We start from the raw sequence: 26,634 nt of genomic DNA on the forward strand, positions 1-26,634 counted from the left end.
CTCTCCACGCTGCATCATTAGGGTAATCCCCCACCTCATCCACCCCCCAGCAATTCGAGTTTCCGTGGGCAGTATTTAATTTGATGATATTCTAATGGACCGCCTTGTGACATAATTGAATGCGGAAAACAAACGTTGTAGTCCAAAGGAGCCGTTTGTTGTAGTTCTTGAAAAGGGATTTTTTAAAAAACGAAATATCTCCCTTTGGAGTGGACTTTGAGATTTGTAACATTGTAGATCTTTTTTATGCCCAAAAATACACACCACACACTGAATAAAGTTCAAAAAGTGAAAAGGCATAATAGGATCCCTTTAAGCTTTGACATAACAGGAATAAATTACCACAGGATAATGCAGAGACTCTCAATGGGGAATCGGTTCAACACTGCAGCTGGAATTGCTTGCCAATTCAGTGCTGAACAGGGTAAGGATGTCGGCATGTTTAAGAAAAGTCGGACTGAATGGCACACTTTCAGTGTGTGTGTGTGTGTTTGCAATAGCTATAGCAATTCCAGCTGCAGTGTTGAACCAATTGTCCATTGAGAGTCTCTGCATTATCCTGTCTTCTCGTGCATTTGTCTTACGTGGGCAGCCAGCCTTTTTGGGGGACTTGAATGAATTAGTGTCATTGTAAACCTGCAATTTTCGAGAAATCAATCTTTTGAACTTGCTTCTCATAAAAGAATCCAGAAAAAAAAATGATGGTTTGAGCAGCACAACTTTTTTAATATTGATAATAATAAGAAGAATTGTTCTGTTTAGCTCCAAATCAGCATATTAGAATGATTTCTAAAGGATCATGTGGCACATGTGGCATCATGTGAAGAATGGATTAATGACTGCTGAGAATTAAGCTTTGACACAACAGAAATAAATTACATTAAAAAAAAAAAAACAAAGACAGGATAATGCAGAGACTGTCAGTGGGGAATCGGTTTAGCACCGCAGCTGGAATTGCTTGCCAGTTCAGTGCTAAACAGGGTAAGGGTCAGCTGCAGTGTTAAACCAGTTGCCCACTGAGTCTCTGCATTATCCTGTCTTCTTGTACATTTGTCTTACGTGGACAACCAGACTTTTTGGGTAATTTTTAATGAATTAGTGTCATTGTAAACCTGCAATATTCAAGAAATCACAGATTTAGTATGACCAACTTCTCTTGCAATGGCTGAAAGAGTCATCACTTTGGCCTTCATCTGGACAATCTCCTGTTGCAGGGATTCAGTCAGCTTATAGGGGCCTGCCATTTTACAATCTCAGTACAAAGTAGTGTAAGTGCTTTAATATTGCTATTATTTATTTTTTTTATTACAGTAATGAGAATTAGATTTTAATTTTCATGAAAATAACAACACAATGCAGGCAAATTTCTTTAAGTCCTCATGTAAACCTTCTTGACATTTCATGAGTTCATTTGCAGTGTCCTAGAAAGTATGAGCTACACAACAAGAGCTGTGAATCTCAAAGCGGGTGCTTGTTTTGGCTGTTGGATGCTTGGAACTGGCACTCGTGGGTTTTGTGGCATGGTAACATGTTCTCGGAGGCGGGCAGCCATACCAGAGGCGCCACAGAGATGAACATGTCAACACACGCTTAATAGGTTTTACCTCCGAGCCCTGGGACCCGCCAGTCACAGGAGAGTTAGAGACATGAGAAAGAACTACACTTTATGCTAATTAACAATCATAGTTATGAGGAAACATGCCCACCGAATGCAAATGCGAATTGCAATTTTCTTGGTGTTCTTTTTTGTGCGTATCTTTTTTTGTCCTTCAGCTGTGTTCCTTGGTGTAATAATGCATATTGTTTGAATAAATTATATTCATTATTGTGTTTCCCTTTTCCTCAGCCATGACCGAACAATGCAAGATATTGTCTACAAGTTGGTGCCAGGACTACAAGAAGGTTTGTCTTTCTATTTTTTTGTTTATTTGTGTTTTAGTATGTGACCTGGAATCACAAAACCAATCATAAGGGTCGATTTTTTTTTTTTTTTTTTTTTTTTTTTTTTTTTGAAATTGAGATTAATACATCATCTAAAAACTTCCCATTGATGGTGTGGTTTGTTAGGATAGGACAATATTTGGCCCAAATACAACTATTTGAAAATCTGGAATCTGAGGGTGCAAAAAAAAAAAATCTAAATATTGAGAAAATTGCCATTAAAGTTGTCCAAATGAAGTTCTTAGCAATGCCTGTTACTAATCATAAATTAGGTTTTTATATATTTGCAGTAGGAAACTTACAAAATATCATTATGGAACATGTTCTTAATATCCTAATGATTTTTGGCATAAACTTAAAAATTCATTTTAAAACAAGTGATTATTTTAAAACATTAAAACAATGTTTTTTTGGCTGTGCTACTTAAGACAGGTTTTGTGGTCCAGGGTCACATATGGTCTTCCAATAAAAATGTGGACTGGTAGCAAAAATATCCTCCGTATCGAATCATGTTTTCCTTATGTAATGCTTATTTTATGAAGCATCTTATGACATGTATGATTTTTCGTTCTTGCTCTCTTGTGTGTAGCGGAGATGAAGAAACAGAGAGAATTCTATCAGAAGTTAGGCATGGAGGTGCCTGGAGACATCAAAGGAGAACTATGTAACATGAAAACCCACCTGGACTCACAGCGCAATGGTACGTCCCAACTGTCTTTATGTACTGTAGGTGGTACAGCCCATCTACGATCACAGTGGAAGTAGGACAGTGTGCCTTTAAAGATCTTTAAATCTTTAAAAAAACGTTTATGTCACACTTCACCACTCCTTCCACCAAAAATACAAAAGAAATTATCATTCGCATATTGAAGGACTGCAGCTTGACATCATTTTCATGGTAGTTAAGCATATTTCCCCATGATTCTTCATTACTGTAATGCGTACAGATTTACGTTTGGATGCTTTTTCTAATCTCAGTGTTTTTGGTTATTACTGAAATGGAGTATTTTTTCTGGCATAAATTTATAGACTATTATATTAGTCTAAAGGAGCTGTTAAGGTAGAGTGTTTGAAAGCCTCTAGACTCAAAACAAGCACTTTATTTCAGTTTATTTGGTGGTAAACAGGCCCTTCACCTTTGTTTGAGGAAACAATCATCTAAACCCAGGCAGTATCTTGCTCTTTTCATCTTTCAGGACTGTGCACAGTGATAAAGTCTGTGCAAATACTGGCCCTCAGGCAGGTTGAGTCAGCAGTTGTAATGGCTGGATTCATGCATTGTAGTAAATAAGGCTCAGACGTAAGTGGTCTCTTGTTCCACATTGTCTCAGCTAGTTTAGCAGACCTGTTTTTCTGAATAGTATTTCATTTGAAGTCTTCAGTCCTCAAGCACTTCACAGAACTATCAAAACTGAACCGAGAGGAGAGGCACATGGTAAAATGATGATGTAATTGACTGCATTACTACATTACCTGCCCACAAATACACGCAAAGCATGACAGTCTTTATTTATGAGCTTTATTAGCATCGAAAATGCTTTTTAGGCTTGGTGTCACAGGTGTGCTTTTGTAAAGGTGATTTTAGAGAGGCCTGACAGTGCTTCTCAAATCCCATCACAGTGGATATTAACCAGACTGTTGCCAAGCTTGAAAAAGAAGTCACCCTTCTGGAAAGCATGGTAAAATTGCTACCTGTGCTTGTCCACCTCATCCCGGACAGCTTTATAGCGGCACCCTGTCTATTAACCAACCTAACGAAACTTATTTCGCTGGAAGTCTTGCTTTTTCGCTCCTTCACAGTCTGCTTGCCGCAGATTAGCTCAGACTCCGTGAACTTTTTCCCCAGTCGGGAAACATTTTAACTATCGGAAAGGATATTCGGAGTGTCCTGGGAAGAACCCGTCGCTGTCGCAGTCAAGGCTTAAGAATGACTGAACCCAGACTTCGCTTCGTCCAGATGCACGAAATCTCTTTCCCTTTCCCATTACTGCAGTTGAGATTTCTGGTGATGCAATGACAATGTCATGGTGATGTTTGACAGCCCCTCATACAAAACCATGAGGGTGTGTGGACAGTCATTCGTTGAAATGCAGTAAAATAAGTCAACCATACTCTACTGTACTGGTCATGTGTATCTAATTCCATCCCGCATTGGCCGATTTTGTTGATATTTAATAAAATGTTGCTTTAAGGATTTAAATGCAAATTATTCATAGTTAAACTGTATTGACTGCATCTGTGACCTGCTGTCAACAGCCACAGAAAAAAAATCCTATTCTCAACAATTTTCTGTTTTAATACATTTTTCAAATGTAATTTATTCCTGTGATGCAACATTATAAATGTCACTGCTTTTTTGCTAAATAGAAGTATTGATTAAAAAATTAAAGAAATCTTACCGACCCCAAACTTTTGAATGGTAGTATAGGTTATATTGAATCCCTCTCATAAATATTAATAAAGCAGAGTATTTTTAGGCTTCCATAAATCTGTAATGAGATGCAGCCCTAGTTTCTGACCTGATCAGTGGGCAGCTGTCTCCCTGTCTGAGGTGTTGAAGCGTTCTTTAGGCAGGTTGAATCACAAATTAATCTGTTTCTATTGATGAGGTGCAGACTTGTTTTGGAGACTAGCGAATGCGTGGAGGAACAGGTTGAGATAATTGCTTTTTTGTGTTTGATGAATATCTCTGCTGTGTAATGAAGAAACTCTTCCCAGAGTCACAAACTTGTACTTAGTATAATTCCAGCTCTGAGAATTCTTAGAATTTTTAAGGATTAGATCATATCCAGAATAAAAATTTCCTGATAATGTACGTCTTACTTTCTTCAGTTGCTAAGAAATTAAGGTATTCAAGGAAAACGTTCCAGGATTTTTCTCCACATAGTGGACTTCAATAGTGGCCAACAGGTTGAAGGTCCAACCTGCAGTTTCAATGCAGCTTCAAAAGGCTCTACACAATCCCAGCCGAGGAATAAGGGTCTTGGGTCTTATCTAGTGAAACGATCATGCATTTTCTAAAAAAAAATAAATGTATACTTTTTAACCACAAATGCTTGTCTTGCACCAGCTCAACTTCATGCATTACATAATCATGTTGGAAGGGTCATGTGTTGTCAGTTCTTCATCTATTTCGGTTCAAAAATGTAGGGTAGGGTGTTGTGTTACCTTTTTTTGTAAAGGGCATTTGACTTTCTTTCCATGTTTGTTTTGTAAACACGGTCGGTACTTCTGCCAACGTCACTCGTGACCTTTCTAACGTGACTACGTGACTACGTGATGCACAAAATTGGCTGGGATCGCGTAGAGCACTTTGAAGCTGCATTGAATCTGCAGTATGGACCTTCATCCACCTTGTTCCCCATTGAAGTCCACTATTTGGAGAAAAATCCAGAATGTTTTCTTCAAAAACCTTCCTCTTTGACGGAAGAAAGAAAGGCATAAATATCTTAGATGACATAAATTATCTGGAAATTTTTATTCTGAAAATGAACTAACCCTTCAATACGAATTATAACATTGTTTTAAAATGCAAAGATGATGTTTGGAAAGAAATGCATGTTTTTATTTCTACATTATTTTGAAAGCAGAATTTTGGATGGATGGAGGTGCATAATAACAGTGATTCTCATAGTTGTCTGGAGACCGTCTTGTTAATTTTCTTTTACGTTTTACTTTACCAGGTGACCTGAAATCAGAAGATACAGCCAATAAGGAAGCAGGAGATGAGAAGGCAGAGGAGGACAATGACTACCATCGTAGTGATGAGCAGGTAGATTTCCCCCGTATCCATCTGACCGTATTAATGTCCCACAAGGGAGCCTCACGTTCTGTTGGCGTGACCTAGTTAGTAAGAACGCATTAGGGCTATGTTTGGAATATCCTACTACTGTACTAGTCTGTTTATGCAGTGTACTGTACTTTGGAATACATGGTTGACATATGAAGTGTTTATTTGCAAAAAACAGATAACTTGTTTTTTTTACATTTTCATAAATCTTTTTTTTTTTTATTATGTTGTCATGTTTTTATTTTGTTTTATTGTGTTAGTTAGCTGTATTTTTTTCTTAATCAAAATAACACAACTGAATTTTGATCAAGATTAATTGGGATGCACAATGAAAAAACATGATTTTTTGAAAATTGTCTGTTTTTGCAAATTAACTCTTGATATATTTCCCAGTGTACAACAGCGGATCCAGCATAGAATAACAACTCCCATAATGTATTATAATGTAATGAGTGATGAATGAACCAGTTATATAAACTTATAACAATTTTTTTTCATTAAGACATTTTTGTTACAAACTTTCATAAAAAATATTTTTTGAAAGAAGTTGCTTATGTTCACCAAGGCTGACAAAAAGGCATCAAAAATATTATTACAAGTTAAAGATCTGTTTGTTTGTTTTTTAAATCAAATGATTTAGTTTAAATCTAGTTACTCATTTAAAGTGTTGCATTTCAATATGTATTTAATAATTATTCTTTAGATTATTTTTTTAAATTAATTTTTTTAAATTTAAATAAGTTATTAAATTGAACGTGTACATGACTTCTCATGAGGTCATGTGTAGCATAATATTGTTTACTATTATCATTGCATAGTGCATTTAGTTTTATCTAAAAAAAAAAAAAAAACAAAACATATATATATATATATATATATATATATATATATATATATATATATATCATGTCAAATGCTCTGCCCTTCCTGTCTGTAATATCCAGTCTGTGTTCAGACTTTAATGTAAAGCCATTTCAGTGTTTTAGAGGGATGGTAGTTTCATTAAAGACTCTTATATAGGGGAGTTTGTATTCCTGCTCTCCTCTGAGCTTTTTAATAATGTAATAACAGAAGGTTGTGCGGCTGCTGTCTACTCACTGCTTCTGCATTCAGAATACAGATTCTTTTCCTTATACAGGTTGTGATGCCAAGTGTAGGGTGTTCTGTGAGTTATGCTGCATATACCATCTTAGATGTATTTGCATGGTTGGCAATATTAAAATGTATACCGTTTTTTGCAATGATTGCATTTCCAGCAAAAACAACTCATAAAGTAACTTATACTGTGATCTAAGAATCCCTAGTGGAGTGTGTGAGTAAGATTTATAGAGCAGAAGCACAGATAAGAACAGAAGGTATGGAGACATTATGCTAGGGTGTGAATGGCTTAAGTATGGGTGTTTGTTCTTGTTTGTTGGAGGAAGAGATCGATGAAGATTTCAGAGTTACTGATGTCCTGTGGTCATGAGTTGTCTTGCAAAAATGTGAGGACAGATTGTCTGTTCATGTGGTCTGCTGTAGTAAAGCTGAGACAGGCACTTTGGCCTCATATATAATGTAAAAAGTGAATAAAAATTTCAGCAGCGCTCGTTCAGCTACACTCGGATGGCTGTGGAACACTTCTGCTAATGTGTCTGTAGGTCAGAGCTGTCCGGTGTGACCTTGTGAGGAGAATTGGGGCCAAAAAGAACCAGCCCGTGCAGAAACGAATTAAATGGATTTATTAATAGAGTGCTTTACCGATATTTATTTAGTACCATTTGTGCAGAAAATTTAACTCCACTGCTAATATAAAAATTGCTGGGTAAAATTCACTCTGTATCTGGTTTAAAGGGGACATCGGACATTGGACATCGGTTTGCATATTAATATGTCTTAGCAGTGTGTGGACACAATTACCATACAATGATAATCCATTCACTCCTTTTTTTTTTTTTTTTTTTTTTTTGCAGTATGATGTCATACTGCTCAGGCCCTTACAGATGGTCCTGTATTAGCATATTTAGCACCGCCCACTTTCCTGTCATTCTCCACTGTCCTGTCTGTTAAAAACAAGCAGTAACCTCTCGCTCTCTCTATTGAAACCAACACAAAAGTGACTTAAACTGCAATTCATCGACTGGCCGCTAGACTGGCTCCAAAAGGGAGTCAATCCCATAGACTCCCCATGTTAAAATGCCCAACTTTACAGCAGAAAAAAAAAAGTTTACAGCCTGGTACAAAAAGTGTTTTTGGTCTATATAGCTAATTTTTCCCTTCATATCAATTGTGAGGGCGTTGAATTTTTTTTTATAACCCATCCTTTTAAATTAGATTAAGCCTTAAAGTTCTGCATAATTTAGGGTGTGGCCACTTGAGTGACAGGTGGATTGCCACTCTTGTCATCACAGTCATGCTAGGTGGGCGTGGTTTCAGCAACCAGCTCCACCCACGTCCCGCCTCTTTAGCCATTTTCGATTATCCGGGAGTGACGTGCAGCGACGCTATTCCAAGATGGCGACAGCCAACTCCCGCCCGCTAAGAGCTTCAAAAATGCTCTTCAGAAACCTACGGGTGACGTCACAGACACTACGTCCATATTTTTTTACAGTCTATGGTTAAAAAGTATGAAAAAAAAAAAGGCCAAAAAAAGAGACATGCACCAAAATGGTTGCTGTGAATAGAGCTGTTTTTGAAAAAGTAAAAGAAGTGGTTTACATGACGATTGAAGAATTTTAAACAAAGTGTGTTGCAGACATTTCATGAAGACCCTAAAGAATCATACCAACTTGTGGAAAGTGGGGATTCAATGTCCATAAAATTGTCCATTAACTTCCTAATTATTTTTCTCTGTTTAATTAATTACAAGCATTATGCTTCATCATTTTGAATTGATGTAAATTACAGGATTGCTTTAAATGATGGGAATTCTGCAAACTGGATCATTTGAGCCGTTTTTAGTTTTTAACAATTGGTTTATGAAATGGTGGTTCAGTGGTTATTTTTTGGCCTCAGACAATAATCATCACATGATGATTGTTATAAATTGAGATCATTGAAAGGCTGACTTGTCCAAAAGAGTCAGTTTAGTGCTTCTCTGAACTGTTTACTTCAACACTGGGAGCAATTCAGTCCAGTCTTTGAAATCATTCAGACCGAGTGATTCACATTAATGTTTTATTTAGTACTATTGCTGCAGAATGTTGCACTTCACTGTTAAAAGAAGGGCTGGGTAAAAAATACTGAATTCTCTATTTTAATCGATTCCTGTTTTTACAAAACGTAAAATTGTTAAATCCCAAGAATCGATTACCCTAGCCTGTTTTCAGTTAATGAACAGAACATTGTAGCACACCTTCCATCCAACTCCAATGTAAACTTGTTATTTGCTAAATATATGCCATATATGCACCATATAATATTCATTATATTTTGTGTTACTGTTACCTCAATGTTTAATTTACACTTGAAGAAATCCGTCAAGTTTTTATGATTTATGAATTTGTTTATATTTCAAAAAATGAATTGGAGTAGAAATATAATTATGTAATTGTATCTTTATTATTATAAAAAATTCACAACTTTACCGAGTACTGTCATTTAAGCATTTCCATATAAATCAGTTAATTTTGACCTTTAATATTATAGTAATGTAGTACCAACTGATCCTCATTTATATTTTACAGCATTAGTTTAATTAGTTTTTAATTTAATTTAATTTTAATTAGTTTTTTAGTCCTTGAGAAAGTTTGGCACCTGATATATATCCAAAATAATCAATATTGAATTGAATCTAATCGACGGCTTGTGAGTCAGAATTTGCTTGGTCCGATTCAACCTGCATCTATTTTAAATTAAAGGTTTAAAATAGTTAATTTAAAATTATTGTCATTTTTTTCCATTTAACTAATTAAAAGCATGTTTATTTTGCCTTACATTTGTAATTTTTACCTTTAATAATGAGAAGTCAACTTATTTCTGCAAGCTGGGTCTTTTAAGTGTTTTGTTTAAAAAAAAAAAAAAAAAAAAAAAAAAAAAAAAAAAATTATACATTAAATTTTCAGTAGTTACTTTTGGTCCTCACATAATAGTTACCACGTCACATGTTGTTAATCAAAATTATTGCGAGTCTGATGTGTCTGAAATAGTGGAGTGAGTCTCTGAAGTACCACTAGGACCAAATGAGTCCAGTTTGTATAATTCAGATCACAGGAGTCACTGAGAACATATGACGCATAAGAATGATTTGTTCACATATTGAATATCACCAGTTGCCTGTAAAATAGATTACAAAGAGCTGATTTAATTCTAAGGGCTAGAGAGAGGGTAGAGAATGGATATTTGAAATTATACTGACTGATTTTGGTGCAAGAGACCTTGATTAGTTCTAGGGGGACTATAAAACACTGCAAGTGTAGAATACGGCCTTTTTAAAATTACCTCTGAATATGGGCTTACATTATTATGGTGAGTATGTGATAGATACCACCCTGTAGTGATACTTCACACAAACCAGAATATCTACCCTTGTAGAATTAGATTTTAAATAACAATAATCAACAGCTTGTGGCATCTTCAGGAACGAAGGATATTCTGTGGTGGCTGCTGCAAATAAAAGACCTCTTATACGGCCGTTCTGGGGTCTGGAGGTTTAATTGGTTGAGTGAGTTCACCATTAGTCATTTGTGTGACTGTTTGCGGTGAGCATAGCAGCCCAGGCCGTGCAGTAATGACCCAGTAATCACACACACACACACACACACACACACATACGCAGCTAATAGCAAAGTTCCTTGCTTGTGTTTAATAATGCGCCTATGTTTTTATTACATCTCACCACCACCTACCTTTAACAGAGCAAATCTCCGATTTACAGCACACTGTTCTTGTAAAGAATGTGGTTGTACGTAGCCCTCAGAAAGCCTCTGTTTTCTCTCGGCACCGTTTGCCCTTGAAATGGACTGGCATTTAGCCGCCAGGCGCAGCTGCCCCTCCTCATCCTTCTCCATTACTGTCTGTTCTTGGTGAGGCCTGGTCCAAATAGGCCGCTGTGCCACTCTGCACTGCTCAGTCACTTATCGGCAGAAGGACAGAGGGACGGGGAGAGAGAGAGGCATGAAATCCTTAATGCGTCTTGACTCTCTGAAGCCCTCACTCTGCCACTGCACCTGCCGGGCAGCCTGAGGCAACCGCAGTCCACTGGCGACTCACCCCTCAGCTCAGTTTTGAAAGATGGCAGAGCCCTCGCTGACACCTGCTGCTTTGTTGTGGAAATTGCGTTGGTGGCGATGGTATTTGTTTGTGTGGTGATGCATTTTTTTTTAATTAGCATTATGTTGCTTAACTTAGACTCTTGGCTTGATGACCTTTCTGGGTTTATGTTTAGGTTTGCAGTGACATTAATTCATTTAGCGGACGCTTTTAACATGAAAAATTCATTCTACAGAGACAGTAGCATAAAGATGCGTTTACACTAACAGCCAAGGTCTACAGTTAAAGGGATAGTTCACCCAAAAATGAAAATTCTCTCATTAATTACTCACCCTCATGACGTTCCAAACTCTTAAGACTCTCGTTCATTTTCAGAGCACAAATTAAGATATTTTTGATGAAGTTTGTGAGTCCCTCAGTAAACAGCAGCTCAACCACCACGTTCAAGGCCCAGAAAGGTAGTAAGGACATCAATAAAATAGTCCATGTGACATCAGTGGTTCAACCGGTTAATAAAGTTGTTATTTTTGTTTTCTTTGCACGCAAAATGTATTTTTGTAGTTTCAGAAAATTAAGGTTGAACCACAGATATCACACGGACTATTTTAACAATGTCCTTACTACCTTTCGGTGCCTTAAATGTGTCAGTTGCCAGGGTTCGTACAAGGAGCTTTAAGTGCTTGAAGCACTTGAATTTCACTTTTTGATCTATGTTTTTTATCTATGAAATCAGTGTTTGTTTGTTTTTTTTTTTTTTTTTTTTTTCAATAAGCACGTTGTTTCATGCAATTAAAAAAAACATACTTTTTTCGCTTATTCAGTTAATGTCATAAAACTATCGAGCTAAGCAAGTAGTAGTACTGACAGTGTCATTTAAACCAGGCTGAAGACACGAAAAGAGGAACAGATGAACCAAATCAATTGAGTCATTTACTTTAGAACCGTACAGATTGATTCAAACCTGTGACTTCAATCATTCATTTCAAGCGATTCACTAGCAAAAACTTTGTCATTGCTTGTAATGATTTTAAAAGCACGTAGTGATGGGTGAAACAGAGCTTTTCGAAACTCCGAATCAGTAACCCTTGTTGCAAAATGATTCGCTGTTTCAAAGTGCTCCAGCTGGATTGTGTATCGCGAATCATTTGATTTTGATCAGGACTACGCTCACGTATGAAGAATCATTTAATTTAGATCAGAAGTTCGCGTTTCGCAAATCATTTGATTCAGATTGGGACTTTGCGTATCCACACTCCTGATTTGAAATGATGGTTCGCAAATCATTATAGAAGGACTTAGAAGCTCGTTCGCAAATCTTTTGCTTTAGATCGAAACTTCAGAGCGGGTTCCTGAATCATTCCGCAAATGGAATGATTAGCGATCCATGCTCCGAGGTTTGTGAATCATGTGATTCAATTCAGAGCACAAATCGTGGATCATTTGTTTCAGATCAGGATTTTGGAGTGGTTTCGCTATCTTTTCTTCTTTTCTTTCTTTTTTTTTTTCTTAAACAGTGGAAAACATCAAACCCTAAGTGAGATCTCTGATTGAAGTCCTTGAAAATCAAAAAAATAGTGCCTTGAAAGCCCTGGAATTTCATTTTACAGTACCTGTATGAACCTTGGCTGTGTTGCTGTCTTTGCAGGGTCAGAAAGCTCTCACATTTCATCACATACAACGTTTAAGACCCAGAAAGGTAGTAAGGACATCAATAAAATAGTCCATGTGACATCAGTGGTTCAACTGTTTAATAAAGTTGTTATTTTTGTTTTCTTTGCATGCAAAATGTATTCTTGTAGCTTCATAAAATTAAGGTTGAACCACAGATATCAAATGGACTATTTGTCCATATATTGTCCTCACCTTTCTGAGCCTTAAATGTGCCAGTTCATACAAGGTGCTTAAAGCGCTTTTGAAATTTCAGGCCTGGAAAACCTTTGAAAATAGTAATATTCCTGAAGAGGTAGTTGAAAAGTGCTAGTACTGACAGTGTCATGTAAACATGCCTGAAAATGTGAAAAGAGGGACAGATGAACCAAATCAATTAAGTCATTTATGCTGGAACCGCACAGATTAATTCAATCTCGCGATTTAATAGCAAAAACCAGATGAAATTAAAAGAGCCATTCATTTTCGAATTTCGCCATCACTTGTAATGATTTTAAAAAAGTATGTAGTGATGGGTGAAACAGAGCTTTTTGAAACTCCATATCAGTAACCCTTGCATCGCAAAATGATTCACTATTTCAAAGCGCTCCAATCGGATGTGATTATCAGTGCTAAGTCAAACTTTCTCTCTCTCGCTTTCGTCTGTTCAGGTGAGTATCTGTCTGGAGTGTAACAGCAGTAAGCTCAGAGGACTCAAGCGGAAGTGGATTCGTTGTTCGGCTCAGGCGACCGTTCTCCACCTCAAGAAGTTCATCGCGAAGAAGCTAAACCTGACATCTTTCAATGAGGTATGTGATCCACCAGACCTGAAGCTCTTTAGGCCCTCATGCTGCAAGCAAAGTTCGAGACGAAACCCATTATCTTCCTTTTCCCTGAAGTTAACTCGTTAGAGACCTTTGCCACCACGCCGGCCGGCATCGGCGTTCCCTTCACGACAATGGCTCTTGCGTGAGTCACCACAAGGATTTCAAAGCTCCTCCGCGCTGTCACAAATCCCACAAAGCTTTCAGCATGCCTCATATTTTCAGAGACAAATAATAGCCTGTAATATCATTTGCTCTCTGTCATGTATCTCGCAGCCTGCCAACGTCTCATAGTGCAATTTAACACAAAACTTGACTAATTATTGCTGCTCCATCACTGTTTTTTTCCTCCTTTGTGCTAGAAATGTGTGGGCTATTCCACCGCACACATCCGTCAAAAACTTTCCCCCGCAATAATACTGTCAGATGCCTGTTGTTCTCCACGAGTATCGAGAGTTATAGCTGCCAACAGCACAATATCGCTCGGAGACAGATAAAAAAAATACGACTCCGTTTGTGTAGCGGCTCTGCTTTGAAGTACATGAGAAAAGCAAAATCTTTGAAGAACTAAATTCTAATACGCATCAAAAGTTTCATTGTTTCACTGTCAGACGTTTCCGTCTCTGAACATCCCTGGCTCGCATCCTTCATGACTTTAAAACTCTGAATAGTGCCGAGAGCTTGTGGCCTCCAGCAGGTGTTGCTGTGGTCGTGCTGCTCTCGTTCTACTCACAGCGAGCCAAAACACACATGCACTGCACTGGTGTTTCACTGTGCACTATTCCAGAGAGATTTGCATCCCTTATACTGTGATACACATAATCCTCTGGGCGGTTATGGCTGCTCATGTGCATTAAAGGTTTTGCGTCTTTTGTTTTGGCTTGAATAATAGGTGGAACTGAATATTTTGAGTGTACAAAGGACTGTCACTCTTCTGTAAAACACCATAAAATCCCACCTGTCCCTAGAGACGTTTGTACGCAATTGATTATGCGGTTCTCTGGACTACTTTATTCTGATTGGTCAGTTGCAGCATTCTCTGGTCATATTTTTGTATAATGGCTGATAAACTGTACATTTGAGCATTGTCCTAATTATGTTCTAAGTTAAAAAAAAAAAAAAAAAATCAAGCATATGAGTAATAATACAATTTAAAAATGTGTATAGAGAGAGAAAGAAAGAGAGTTTATTTGTTTGGTGATTAGCTCTGTAATATGTCAGAGTGTCTCTGCAAAACTAGATGTTTTGAAAGCAACTATCAGCTGTGGGGTATAAGGTCTCGAGATGAATTTTTAATGTTTTTAACTTGACAGTTATCTTAAAAACTTACCACTCATGTCATGAAAATGTTCATTTGAGTCTGACGGTAATTGCCTAAATGTTAACTTGAGGCGGTGAATTCAATTTGATTGCTGTAATGGTTATGCTAAAGTTGTAAGTGTGCTAAAACCTTCTCCATGAGGTCTGAGGTTGCTATAAATGTTTAAACTTCAAAGGATAGTTCACCCAAAAATGAAAATTCTGTCATTAATTACTCACCCTCATGTCGTTCCAAACTTGTAAGACCTTCATTCATCTTCAGAACACAAATAAAGATATTTTTGATGAAATCCGAGAGCTTTCTGACCCTGCATAAACAGCGATGCAACTACAATGTTCAAGGCACTGATAAAATAGTCCATGTGACATCAGTGGTTCACCAGTAATTTCATGAAGCTACGACAATACTTTTTGTGCGCAAAGACAACAAATAACAATTTTATTCAACAATTTCATTTCTTCCGTGTTCGACTGTTTCAACAATGTCCATATACTACCTTTCTGGTCCTTGAGTGTGGTAGTTGTGTTGCTGTCTATGCAGGGTCAGAAGCGCTCGGATTTCAATAAAATATCTTAACTTGTGTTCTGAAGACGAACAAAGGTCTTACGGGTTTGAAATGACTTAAGGGTGAGTAATTAATGACAGAATTTTCATTTTTGGGTGAACTATGACTGTAAAAATAATCAAGATAAGCTCACCAAGAATCATGCAGGATGGCCAACTAGACACTTTGACCATCCTCACAGCAAAAAATGCTTTTCTTACTTAGATTTTTTTGTCTTGTTTCCAGCCAAAATATCTAAAACTTCTTAAATCAAGAAGGATTTTGTAGACGAGTAAAAATGGTCTTGTTTTCAGAAAAAAAGATTTTTATTTATTTATTTTTTTTCTGAAAACAAGATAATTTTTACTTGAAGAAGAAAAGCATCTTTTTGCAGTGCTGAGCCATCCCTTATAAGGGTTCTATTCAGTTTATTGTGCAATTATGATCAGCTGACTTATTAGGGGATTACTCCACCCCAAAATTTAAATTTTGTCATGAATCACTTATCCCCATGTCGTCCCAAACTAATAAAAGCTTTGTTCATCTTCGGAACACAATTTAAGATATTGTGGATGAGAACTGGGGGGATTTTGACTGTCCCATTGACTGCCAAATAAATACCACTGTCAAGGCCCAGAAAAGTATGAATGATAGGAATGTGACGAGCTCCGATGTGTCTTGCGAGATCTTGTGAAATATCAGTTTGCAGTGTTTACATTAGAGCTGCACGATTAATCCTTAAAATATCGAGACTTCAAACACCCACGCAATCTTATTCCTGAATGACAACGATTGAGCTATGTCTATTACGACTGTTTCACATCGCCAGTGTCAGTGGAGCGTGAGAAGCACGTTTTGTCGCAGCCATTGTTAATGAATCAGAGAGTCGGGGTAAATGTGAAAGAGCAACACAGACAGTCTTTTCAACCACATTATAATCATTATTTCTGTGTTAAGTAATAGAAGTACTGGGATAAAAGTTTATAGTTTGGGTATAAACACTTACTGTCTACAGTAGCAATCAAAACGAAAGTATCTTAACACTTGTATGTATTGTAACGCTTATCTTCTTCCGCCAGGAGGTGGCGGGAACTGCCCGTTTAAAAAAATTATGTCATTGAATCAAGGAGATTTCAATAGTCGAACGAGTCTTAATGAAGTGAGACATGAAGACTTTTTTTAAAAAAAATTTACAATGTTTATTTTGTTTAAATGAATATATGTTTTTAAAAGACTTACGCAGTGAACAATTTGTCAGAACCACTAGTAAATTACGTTATTTTTACGGGATTCTCAGTTTATTCATAATCATGAAGCTCTTGTTTAAATGTTGTTTATTACTGCACATAATTCATTAAAATGGAAGTTTAGTTTCATAAAGTTCAAAATGCACCTACTTTTTTTTTGTTTGTTTTTATTTTTGCATTTTTTCTTTTTCAGTTGAATAAAAGACTATTTTCCCTACATATTTCATCATTGAGGATTTCTTAAGAAAAGTTAAAAAAAAATCTTGTCTTGTCTGATACAAAAAGTATTCTCGTCGCTTCATAAAATTCAGATTGAACGACTGATGGCAGATGGACTATTTTGATGATGTCTTTCACATCTTTTTGGGCCTTGACATTGGTATTTACTTGCCGGCAGTCAATGGAACAGTCAAAAGCTTCCTGGTTTTCATCCAAAATATCTAAAATAGTGTTTCAAAGACAAACAAAGCTTCTACAGTTTTGGAATGACACGGGGGTAAGTGATTAATGACAAAATTTTCATTTTGGGGTGAAGTAACCTTTTAATAGTACCCTTTAAGATCATTGAAAACAGTTTTGTTTAGACCTTTGTATCATTTTGGGTTTGTTTGCTATATTTGTGTGCTTATTCACAGCTGGACATCTTATGCAATGAAGAAATCTTGGGCAAGGACCATACTTTGAAATTTGTTGTGGTAACAAGATGGAGATTTAAGGTAATCAGTGGTAAATTTGTGTGCATGCATGCTTGCCGTACATTAGCCTGGTTTAGTCTTCCCATTTGCCATACTGATGTGCATGTCACTTTCTATACATGCATGGATAATTTGCATAATTTTCATGCATGCATAATCAAGTACAGTATTTGAAATTTTCTTGACCAGTATTATATATTCATCTCTTCCATCATGAGCAATGTTCATTGAACAGCGAGTCAGAAATTGACATTTTAATGCAGAGATGCTGGTTGCATATCTAATCCTGCCTGTCTGAAATGCCATTGCATAAACAATAGATGCACTTGACTGTCTGTGCCTTTGTTTCTGTTCTAGTGGCTCTATGACTTCAGTCACATGAATGCTTGTGTGTTTTGTGTGCGTTCCAGAAATCCCCCCTCCTCCTTCATTACAGACCCAAAATGGATCTGCTGTAGTTGGACAAAAACGCTTGGTTGTTTTGGCCCAGTGGCTGAGGACTGTGCTACGTGCTATATATGCAGAGACCATCAACGCCCACACCAAACAAACACCCGTCAACACAGATACGAGCCAGCAAACAACAAAACCAGCACAGCCACTGCGACACTGGCGACTTACGGGAACAACCGCTTTTCTCTGTCTGTTCGTCCGCTATATGTCCTAGATATGTGAAAAATTGAGAGAAAGCATATATTTATACTTTTGTATAGATGAGAGAAGTGGAACCAAGACCCTATTGGTGCGCTGTTTACACTATTAAAACAAAAAAAGACAAAAAAAAAAGGTCATGAGAAAAGGTTTAACAGTTTTTTGTACCATTGGACTTTGTTCCCACTTCAATTATGGGCTGGTGCTCGGTGTCTGCCGTCCTCCGTGGAAGTGTCCACTTTTACACTGCTAACCAGAAGAGAGGAGGCGTTTCGTACTGACCGCTCTCTCTCAGGTCTTACCCAACACTTCTCGGGAGCGCAGAGCCTTTCTAAGCTTATATAAAGCAGTTTATATGAGTGTATTATTTCAGAGCGGTTTCTTTCTTTACTTTTCGGCGTCGCTACGAGTGGAATTGTGAATAGGCAAATTTATGTGTAGTATTTATGTTCTATTTACCAATATTGTATATAAAAGTTGTTGGTGGAGAGAAGGGATGAAAGACGTATTGAAAGTGTGTGTGAAAGACTAAAAGGCTAGAAAAATAGAGACCGTTTAGAGTGGGTTTCCAAAAGTGCTATTTTTTTGGCCCACGTTTATGTGGCTACATGGAAAAGACATGAATATTCAGCTAAATTCAAGTAGATTCCAAACTGGGTGAATCTCATGAAATATTTTCACTCCAAAATCAAAAGAAAAAATGTGTATTTTGCTTAAAGAAAACGAAGCTTGGTTTTGGGACCATTAAGATTTGTTTTTGCCATTATTTTAATGACAATTGCGCAAATCCCCTATCCAAATTCAGACATTATCATAACGCATCTGTATGTTTTTATGATTTTTATTTTTTCTCATTTTGAAACTGTGTGTTACAGTAAAAGCTTTGAATTATTATTTATTATTATACAGTATGGTCTATACATCTGTGATGTATAAATACAATTTAAATTATACAAATACAAATTTTTAATTAAAAAAATTGTATTTGCATTGCGTTTTAGTGAATATTTAATTAAGAAAATAACCTAAAAATCTTAATGGTCATTAAAAGCATTCTACTTTTTCTTAAATATGATTTAATAAATTAATTATAAAAATAATAATAATTATTATTATTTTATAAAATAATTTTATAAAAAAATATATAAATATTTATCTTTTTTTCATTAGATTTTGGGGTAAAATATGACCCAAGCAATTTGACAAGAGCTATGAAATTCACCCTATCAGTACATTATTTTTTTTAGACATTTTATGATGCAAAAAGCTTATATTTTAGTTCTCTTTAATTAAGGAGGATTTTTATGTATCTAATTAAATGCATCAGTGATTGAAATCGATTTCTGGAAAGGTGCTTTTAATCATTTGATCCTCCCAAATGTTAATTTACAGCTCTAGAATCATTAAGGATGCGTTCGAATGAATCCCTAATATGTTAATATCTCTAACTTGCTTTCATAAACAGCCAACCCCTCATGTACATGTATGTCCAGTCATATAATCCCACAGCCTCAATGTCATATATGCAATGCATTACCTTTTAATTGAGAAAAAATATGAAACATTCAGTCCTTACAATGACGTGATGTCAGTTCTCCGCTCCTCCGCAGTACGAATGTAACCCACAAGTAACCGTCCATATGTATTGTACAGTTATTTGTTTTATCACTGTCTTTAGTGCCAAAGGCTTCATGTTCCTTCACTCTATTCCGGATGGCAAGCTGCATGAATGGCAGAATGCAAACAGCGTTTGGCAAATTGAGATTAGAGTTTTATATGTACGATTTTTCAAGTTTAATGAAATTTGGCTGGTTGTTGAAATTGATTGTTTTTGTGAGCCCTCAATTATAGTCATTTTAATTTCCATAGTTGATGTTTGGAGGCAAATTGCCCCCAACTGATCAAACATTTAAGGGCTCTAATCAGATTTCTAAGGTCTAAACCTTTCTCAAAGAGCTAATTGACTTTTTATATCCCAACATTGACTTTAAAAATCTGTTTTTACTTTAAAACAATGAGCAGACCTGCGTCATTCACTATAGCGGTCAACTTTTACACGGGTAAACGCCAAACCAGCTTGACCAAATCTCTCTGGATCTCATCATTACTGACGTTTTGTTCATCCAGTACTGCAGTCTTGCATAGAAACAAAGTTTCATTTGGCCGCGAGTCTTTTTTCGCTCTCATAATGTGAATTATCTCAGTATGCATTCTGTATTCAGCTTCACTGCATATTGCTTTATTGCATCACCAGTATGCTGTTGTAAAGAGGATGATGTCTTGGTTTCAATATTGCGTTCTTGTATGTATCAGCCGTTTAACGCGAACATTTATATGGCTAGCGTTCCAAACACAGACTGCAGGTTTATTCCTGGTGATGAAAATGCAACAAATGCATGATTTTACTGTTACTCACTATATTTTTTTTTGTGGGGTTGAAGAGGTCGTTGCCATTTTTTGTGCTGGTGTTTGCTGGTGTTTCTCCCATTTGAGCCAATAACTGGTGCTAATGTTTTGTACCGAAATAAACTGAACTAAACATGGTGCAGACCAGGAGCGAGTCTTAAAACACCTGTATTCATCATACCTAGCTTTTTGACATGTTTGGTGCTCTCAGGTCTTGTGAAACTTGTTTTCACAGCCTGTCTTAGAAAAGTTGGATGTGGATTCATGAATTTTCGTTTACTGCTGTCCTGAGTCTTAAATGGCAAAATAACACCGTCGTTGTCATCTGCCGGCATTTAGAGTAAACCCTGTCGTATATAATTTCCACAGCATTGCTCGATCATCCCAGGATTTGAACATAGCAACTTGTTCTGGAACTGTATTGTTAAACCTCTATCGCAAATCTCAGTGTGGTTGTTCCAATTTGAAGGCAAGTCGGAAGACAGGGTTTTTTTGCTCTCCCAGGGCCTCATTGTGCATGAGAGGTGTGTAGATTCGCTATACTGCGCAGTATTGGGATGGATCGATGGTTGGGCCGTGTTATCAGGCTTGCATTGAGACATCAGCGCTACTTCACTTGACAGGCAGGCTGTAAGAAGCTTACTAGAGACCTGCTTTACTGCTTTAGAGGCTGTGGACTGTGTCCAGACTGAAGTTGCCAAGACTGGAGGCTGGTCTTCTTATCATTTCCGTTTGCTAGTTTTTTTGGCAGCGTGTGGCCCTGTGACAATGGTGCTCCGTGACTGATTTTGAAATTCGAAACTGAGCTACAAAGCTGGAGATGTAGAGATGATATCAGAGGATGATCCGTAGGTGAATCTCAGGAAAATATCTGTAACATGTCTGTGTTGTATTTCACCCAATATATATAAAAAAAGAAGTTATATTTTGCTGTTGTATAACAGACAGCATGATGTTTTTAACAACACATTTTCCTCCAACTGTCATTAATGTAATGCAAAAATATCTCATTACTGCAATGTAAAAAATACAGTATACAGTTGAAGTCAAAAGTTTCCATACACCTTGCAGAATCTACTTAATGATAATTTTACCAAACAAAGAGGGATCATACAAAATGCATGTTGTTTTTTATTTAGTACTGACCTGAATAAATATTTTACATGAAAGATGTTTACATATAGTCCATAAGAAAAAATAATAGTTGAATTTATAAATATGACCTTGTTCAAAAGTTTACATACACTTGATTCTTAATACTGTGTTGTTACCTGAATGATCAACAGCTGTTTTTTTTTTGCTGCCCGCTGTTCTTCAGAAAAATCCTTCAGGTCCCACAAATTTTGTGATTTTTCAGCATTTTTGTGTATTTGAACCCTTTCCAACAATGACTGTATGATTTTGAGATCCATCTTTTCACACTGAGGACAGCTGAGGGACTCATATGCAACTATTACAGAAGGTTAAAATGCTCACTGGTGCTTCAGAAGGAAACACGATGCATTAAGAGCTGGGGGTGAAAACTTTTGAACAATGAGGATGTGTACATTTTGCTTTTTTGCCTTTTTTTTATTTAGTACTGCTCTTCAAAAGCAACAGAAGATACTTACATGTTCCTCAAATTAAAGTTAAAATAAGTTAAATTTACTGTGATCTTCAAATTCCAAAAGTTTTCACCCTCCGGCACTTAATGCGTTGTTTTTCCTTCTGGCGCATCAGTGAGTGTTTGAACCTTCAGTAATTTTTGCATATGAGTCCCTCAGTTGTCCTCAGTGTGAAAAGATAGATCTCAAAAACATAGTCATTGTTGAAAAGGGCAAAAATGCTGAAAAACCAAAGAATTTGTGGGAACTGAATGATTTTTCTGAATGGTCGCTCTTATTTTGGTAAAATAACATTTTGCAGATTTTGCAAGGTGTATGTAAACTTTTGACTTCAACTGTATATATAATTATTTACACATGGTAATATTTCTTAGGTGTTTATGCTGATGCAATTCAATGTAAAAAAAAAAAAAAAAAAAAAAAAAAAAAAAAGGAAAATAGCCAGATATGTTCTAGTAATGACAATTTTTGCATAATTGTCATGGAAAATAATGCCATGTTGTGACAAACCTCAAAGGTAGAGTTCACCTAAAAATGACAATTTTGTCATCATTTATTCTTCCTCATGTTTTTCTAAACCTGTATGCGTGTCTTTTTCATTTCCTGGTAGCCGTTGACTTCCATAGTGTTTTTTTCCCCATACAGTGTAAGTTAATGGATACAAGAAATCTTTTGGTTACCAACATTCTTCAAAATATGTTCTTTAATATTCAACAGAGGAAAGAAACATGGGTTTGGAACAACTATAGGGTGGGGGAATGATGACAGTTTTCATTTTTGGGAGAACTATACCATTAATGGTCCAAGAAAAGGATTCATTTTGTGAAAAATGTGTAAAATATAATAACTTTGGAGTGAAATTTGACCTAGACATGTTTCCCGATTCACCTCTTTGTGACTTCTAACAACAGAAAACATTTCAATAAAAAGAACTCTACATTTCTCCACTGTGCGAGGTTTCAGCTGCGCTGGAAAGCACTTCTTATTTATTGTCTTTTGAAAAGCTTACAGCAGCCCTAAAAGGGCACCATTTTGGTTTATTTCTCATTCTGTATATCATCTCTCTCCAGTCACTCTCTCGAGTCAGGATTGTCTCTCTTTTGAGTCATCTGCCGTGATTGTATTCTCACTAGAGCCATGTGTTTAAAGAGCACTCTGCGTTAATGTCTGAGAGTCTGTAAAATCAGACTATGAGACCGACACACAGAAACCGCAATCCCGCGCTAGCGGGCGGCTTTTCTAAGGTTGCATTGATTGAGCTACTATGATTGGTCAGTTTTCAGGTTGCATTGATTGTGAGCCTGATTTGCCGGTGGTTGCCAGGTATGTCACTGTGGGTATTGTTTGCTGTCAGTTAAAAGCATTGCAACATCCCTGTAAGAAATCTGTCTTAATTGGCAGCAGGTGCTTGTTTGGGAAACCGGTTTTTGCAATTATTCGCAGGTATGTATTTGAAGACTGATTTTAGGAAACCAACCTTCATGGTGGCACCTCCAAATGAGCCATATTTATCACACTTCTCTGTCCAAACTGTTTCCCCCCATTAAATGTTATTTATTTATACTGTAAAGACTGAAGCGATTTGAAATATAAAGCGTGTTGAGATTCGCCGCCGCCTTCATCTGTACATGCTTTGATTGACTGATATTTACAGGACTCGAACATGATGAAATACTATCACTTAAGCATTATATCCCTTTTCCTTCTCTTGTCATCCAGCATATAGTCTTATCCATGTATGCGCTTTGTGTATAAAAGAAGCTGTAAATTCATTTTAAGGTTGTGGTGGGACTGGGGAAAAGCATTCAGATTGGGTCGTGTGGAACGATCGTTATGTATCCAAGGAAAAAAAAATGTGCAATATATGTCTCTCAGATGGTTCTTGGTTTCAGCTCTGGAAGCTTCATTCGATTTATATCTGTTCGTTAGGTGCTCAGGTCACAGATAGAGTCCATACAGTTCTCATCCCTCTGATTCTACGGGTGCCTGCTTGGCTCAATTCACACTAATGTTCCATACATAGCACATTGTTTTCCTCACATTTTTTTTTTCTTTTTGTAACAGCTATTAAGATTCTTTTAGTGGTAAAATATTGACATTTAATAGTGTCCTTTTCCTTGTCTCTTTTTTTTCCGTCTGGCATAATGATTATTTATTGCACATGGTTTCCATAGTCACACAAAGGAGTTTTGTTTAAACTGGGCTGGAGTTTCTTACAATTTTATGGAAGCTTTTGTTGAAATTTTGAAAGTGTGTATTTCATGAATAAATGCCTTAAAAAGAAGTGTGTCTTTTGTCTTCTGTTCTTCTTACAACAGACTGCATTAAATTAGAATTTGATCACATCCCTTTTAAGGAGTTTAAAGTTATCAGGCAAGTATTGAATGGCCAAAAATATCTATGAATCTTTCTGTTCATGTTACATTTAAATAACAGATTTTAAAGCTGGCATATTGAATGTTACTGGTTCTCACATTCATTTTTATATGAGTGAACTGTCTTGTGCTTATCAGTGTCAGGATTGTGAGCATAATATAGGTACTATTATAGTTTTTATTAATATTTTGAATGTTTTTATTCATTTTTGTTTTAGATTTAGTTATTTTGCATGCTAAATGCATAAAGTTAAACTAAATACTTTTTTTTTTTTTTTTTTTTTTTTTTTTAATAATTTGTTTTTGTTTGTTTTTGTTTTTTAGATTTCTTTATTTATTTTTAATTTATTCTTTAATTTATTGCTCAAATAACTTTTGAGGATTCCTTTTAAATATCAGTTCAGTTCTTGAATTTGTATTATGGTAGTAAACAGGATAAAGAAATGCAATTTGCATTTTAATTTTACTTTCTTACTATATGACTTTATTTACATTTTATTGCATTTTTAGTATGAATTACCTATAAACATTTTGTCATTCATGGAGTATTTCCAGAATTTATTTTTTATTTTATTTTATTTTATTTTATTTGTTTATTCATTTATAAATTGCCATAATTAGTCAAATTAATCTAAATGTTGTCATACATGGAGTATTTCCATATTTATGTGTCTAAATTGGGGAATAAATTGGCATAATTAGTCAAATTAATTTAAATTTTGTATTTCCGGAATATTTATTTATTTATTTATTTTAAAAAAGCTGTTATATAAATTGTTATATAAATGTATTTACTAAATTTGGGAATAAATTGTCATAATTAGTCAAATTAATTTGAATTTTGTCATACATGGACTATTTCCAGAATATATATTTATTTATTTATATAAATAAATATAGAAATGCTGTTATATAAATTGTTATATAAATGTATTATATAAATTGGGGAATAAATTTGTATATTTAGTCAAATTCATTTTTATTTTACCATAGATGGAGTATTTCTGGAATATTTATTTCTGAATACATTTAAAAATGCTGTTTTATAAATTGTTATATAAATGTATTAACTAAATTGGGGAATAAATTGGCATTAACAGTCAAATTCATTTTTACTTTGTCATACACAAAGTATTTCTGGAATATTTATTTATTTATTTATATAAATAAATGTAGAAATACTTTTATATAAATTGTTATATAAATTTATTATATAAATTGGGGAATTTATTGCCACGATTAGTCAAGTTAATTGCATTAACTGCATTCGAAAAACTATGTGTTTTGGCACAATCTAAAGGTGAAGTATTTCAAATGCAGTAAATTTCTATTCTGTCACTCCAATTCAGATTCCAGTTCAACCATTTGGCTTTAGTTCTATTCAGGCATTTCATGCCATAAAGCTGTTCTGAATGAATGAAGGAAAGCAACAAAGGATATAAACAACAAAGCTACCCCTTTAGAAATCCCAGAGGTGTGACCAAATATAATGGCTTTGCTTTTCTCTTTGTTTGTAAATTCCCAAGTGAACACTCATTGAAATGAGGCCTTTTTTACCATGTTAAAGAAACTGTGACGGGGCCGACCCTACTGCCTCAAGATGCACGGCACGAACGAAACGGAGCACCACGATTTGGTAAGGTGGCAGTCAGACTTTCAAAAACCGAGGTAATGAGCCTGTAATGTCCTCATTCCTTTTCATTTCACTTCTGAACGTTTGGAAAAATGCAGTCTAATGAAGTATCAGGAATGGAGGGTGCTGTTCATTTCTCTTGCTTTATTTGTATTCAAAGCAAAGTGACCCACAGTTTTATCTAGTTGTAAAATGAGCTTTCCAACTACGTCGCTGAACATGCATCTGTTCTTAATATGTAAATATTAAAATGAATGTCAGTTGTATAGATCATTTCAGTGCTTTGATCTGTTGTGCTTGCAAAAGTATAGTACCCAAACTCAATAAGATTTGTTAGAGTCAACAAGATACATGTTCCTAGTCTTATAGTCAGTCAGTCCACATTATTCCAAAGAAAAAAATGTTAGTGTACATGCTGCAAATTGCTAAAATTCAATTACATTTATAGCTTTCTCTAGGCATTACAGGCCTCTTTGGATGTCAGTAATCTCTTTTATTTTCACTTATAAATATGTCAGGTTACAGAAGTAGAGTGGGTTGTGAAGTTTGTGTCATGTTGACTTTAAACAGTCAGTCATCACAGTGCCAGAGCTGGGCTTTGAGGCTGCAAGCTCAAGATATTAGAAAGCCTGTTAAATATCTTCAAAGAGGAAGCCACTATAAAATGGCCGAAATTGTTGTTGACATGGGTAACTCTTAAAAATATGGTTCAATTTGTTAACATTAGTTATACTACGGGGCTGTTAAATGCTTGAATCTGATTGAC

General features: G+C 35.9%; 1 protein-coding gene across 1 annotated transcript in view; it reads left to right on the forward strand.

Annotated features, from left to right (window-relative positions):
• The window catches only part of LOC127176604 (polycomb group RING finger protein 3), a 45,025-nt gene extending 23,004 nt beyond the window's left edge, over positions 1 to 22,021 (forward strand). The window contains exons 5-10 of the mRNA XM_051128366.1: positions 1,847 to 1,902; positions 2,531 to 2,641; positions 5,625 to 5,713; positions 13,240 to 13,377; positions 17,140 to 17,220; positions 17,610 to 22,021. Of these exons, the coding sequence (XP_050984323.1) occupies positions 1,847 to 1,902; positions 2,531 to 2,641; positions 5,625 to 5,713; positions 13,240 to 13,377; positions 17,140 to 17,220; positions 17,610 to 17,657 (523 nt within the window). The 3' untranslated portion in view covers positions 17,658 to 22,021. The remainder of the gene's footprint in view (positions 1 to 1,846; positions 1,903 to 2,530; positions 2,642 to 5,624; positions 5,714 to 13,239; positions 13,378 to 17,139; positions 17,221 to 17,609) is intronic.
• The last annotated feature ends 4,613 nt before the right edge of the window (positions 22,022 to 26,634 follow it).

Source organism: Labeo rohita, chromosome 14 (genome assembly GCF_022985175.1).
Source record: "Labeo rohita strain BAU-BD-2019 chromosome 14, IGBB_LRoh.1.0, whole genome shotgun sequence".
Taxonomy (NCBI): domain Eukaryota; kingdom Metazoa; phylum Chordata; class Actinopteri; order Cypriniformes; family Cyprinidae; genus Labeo; species Labeo rohita.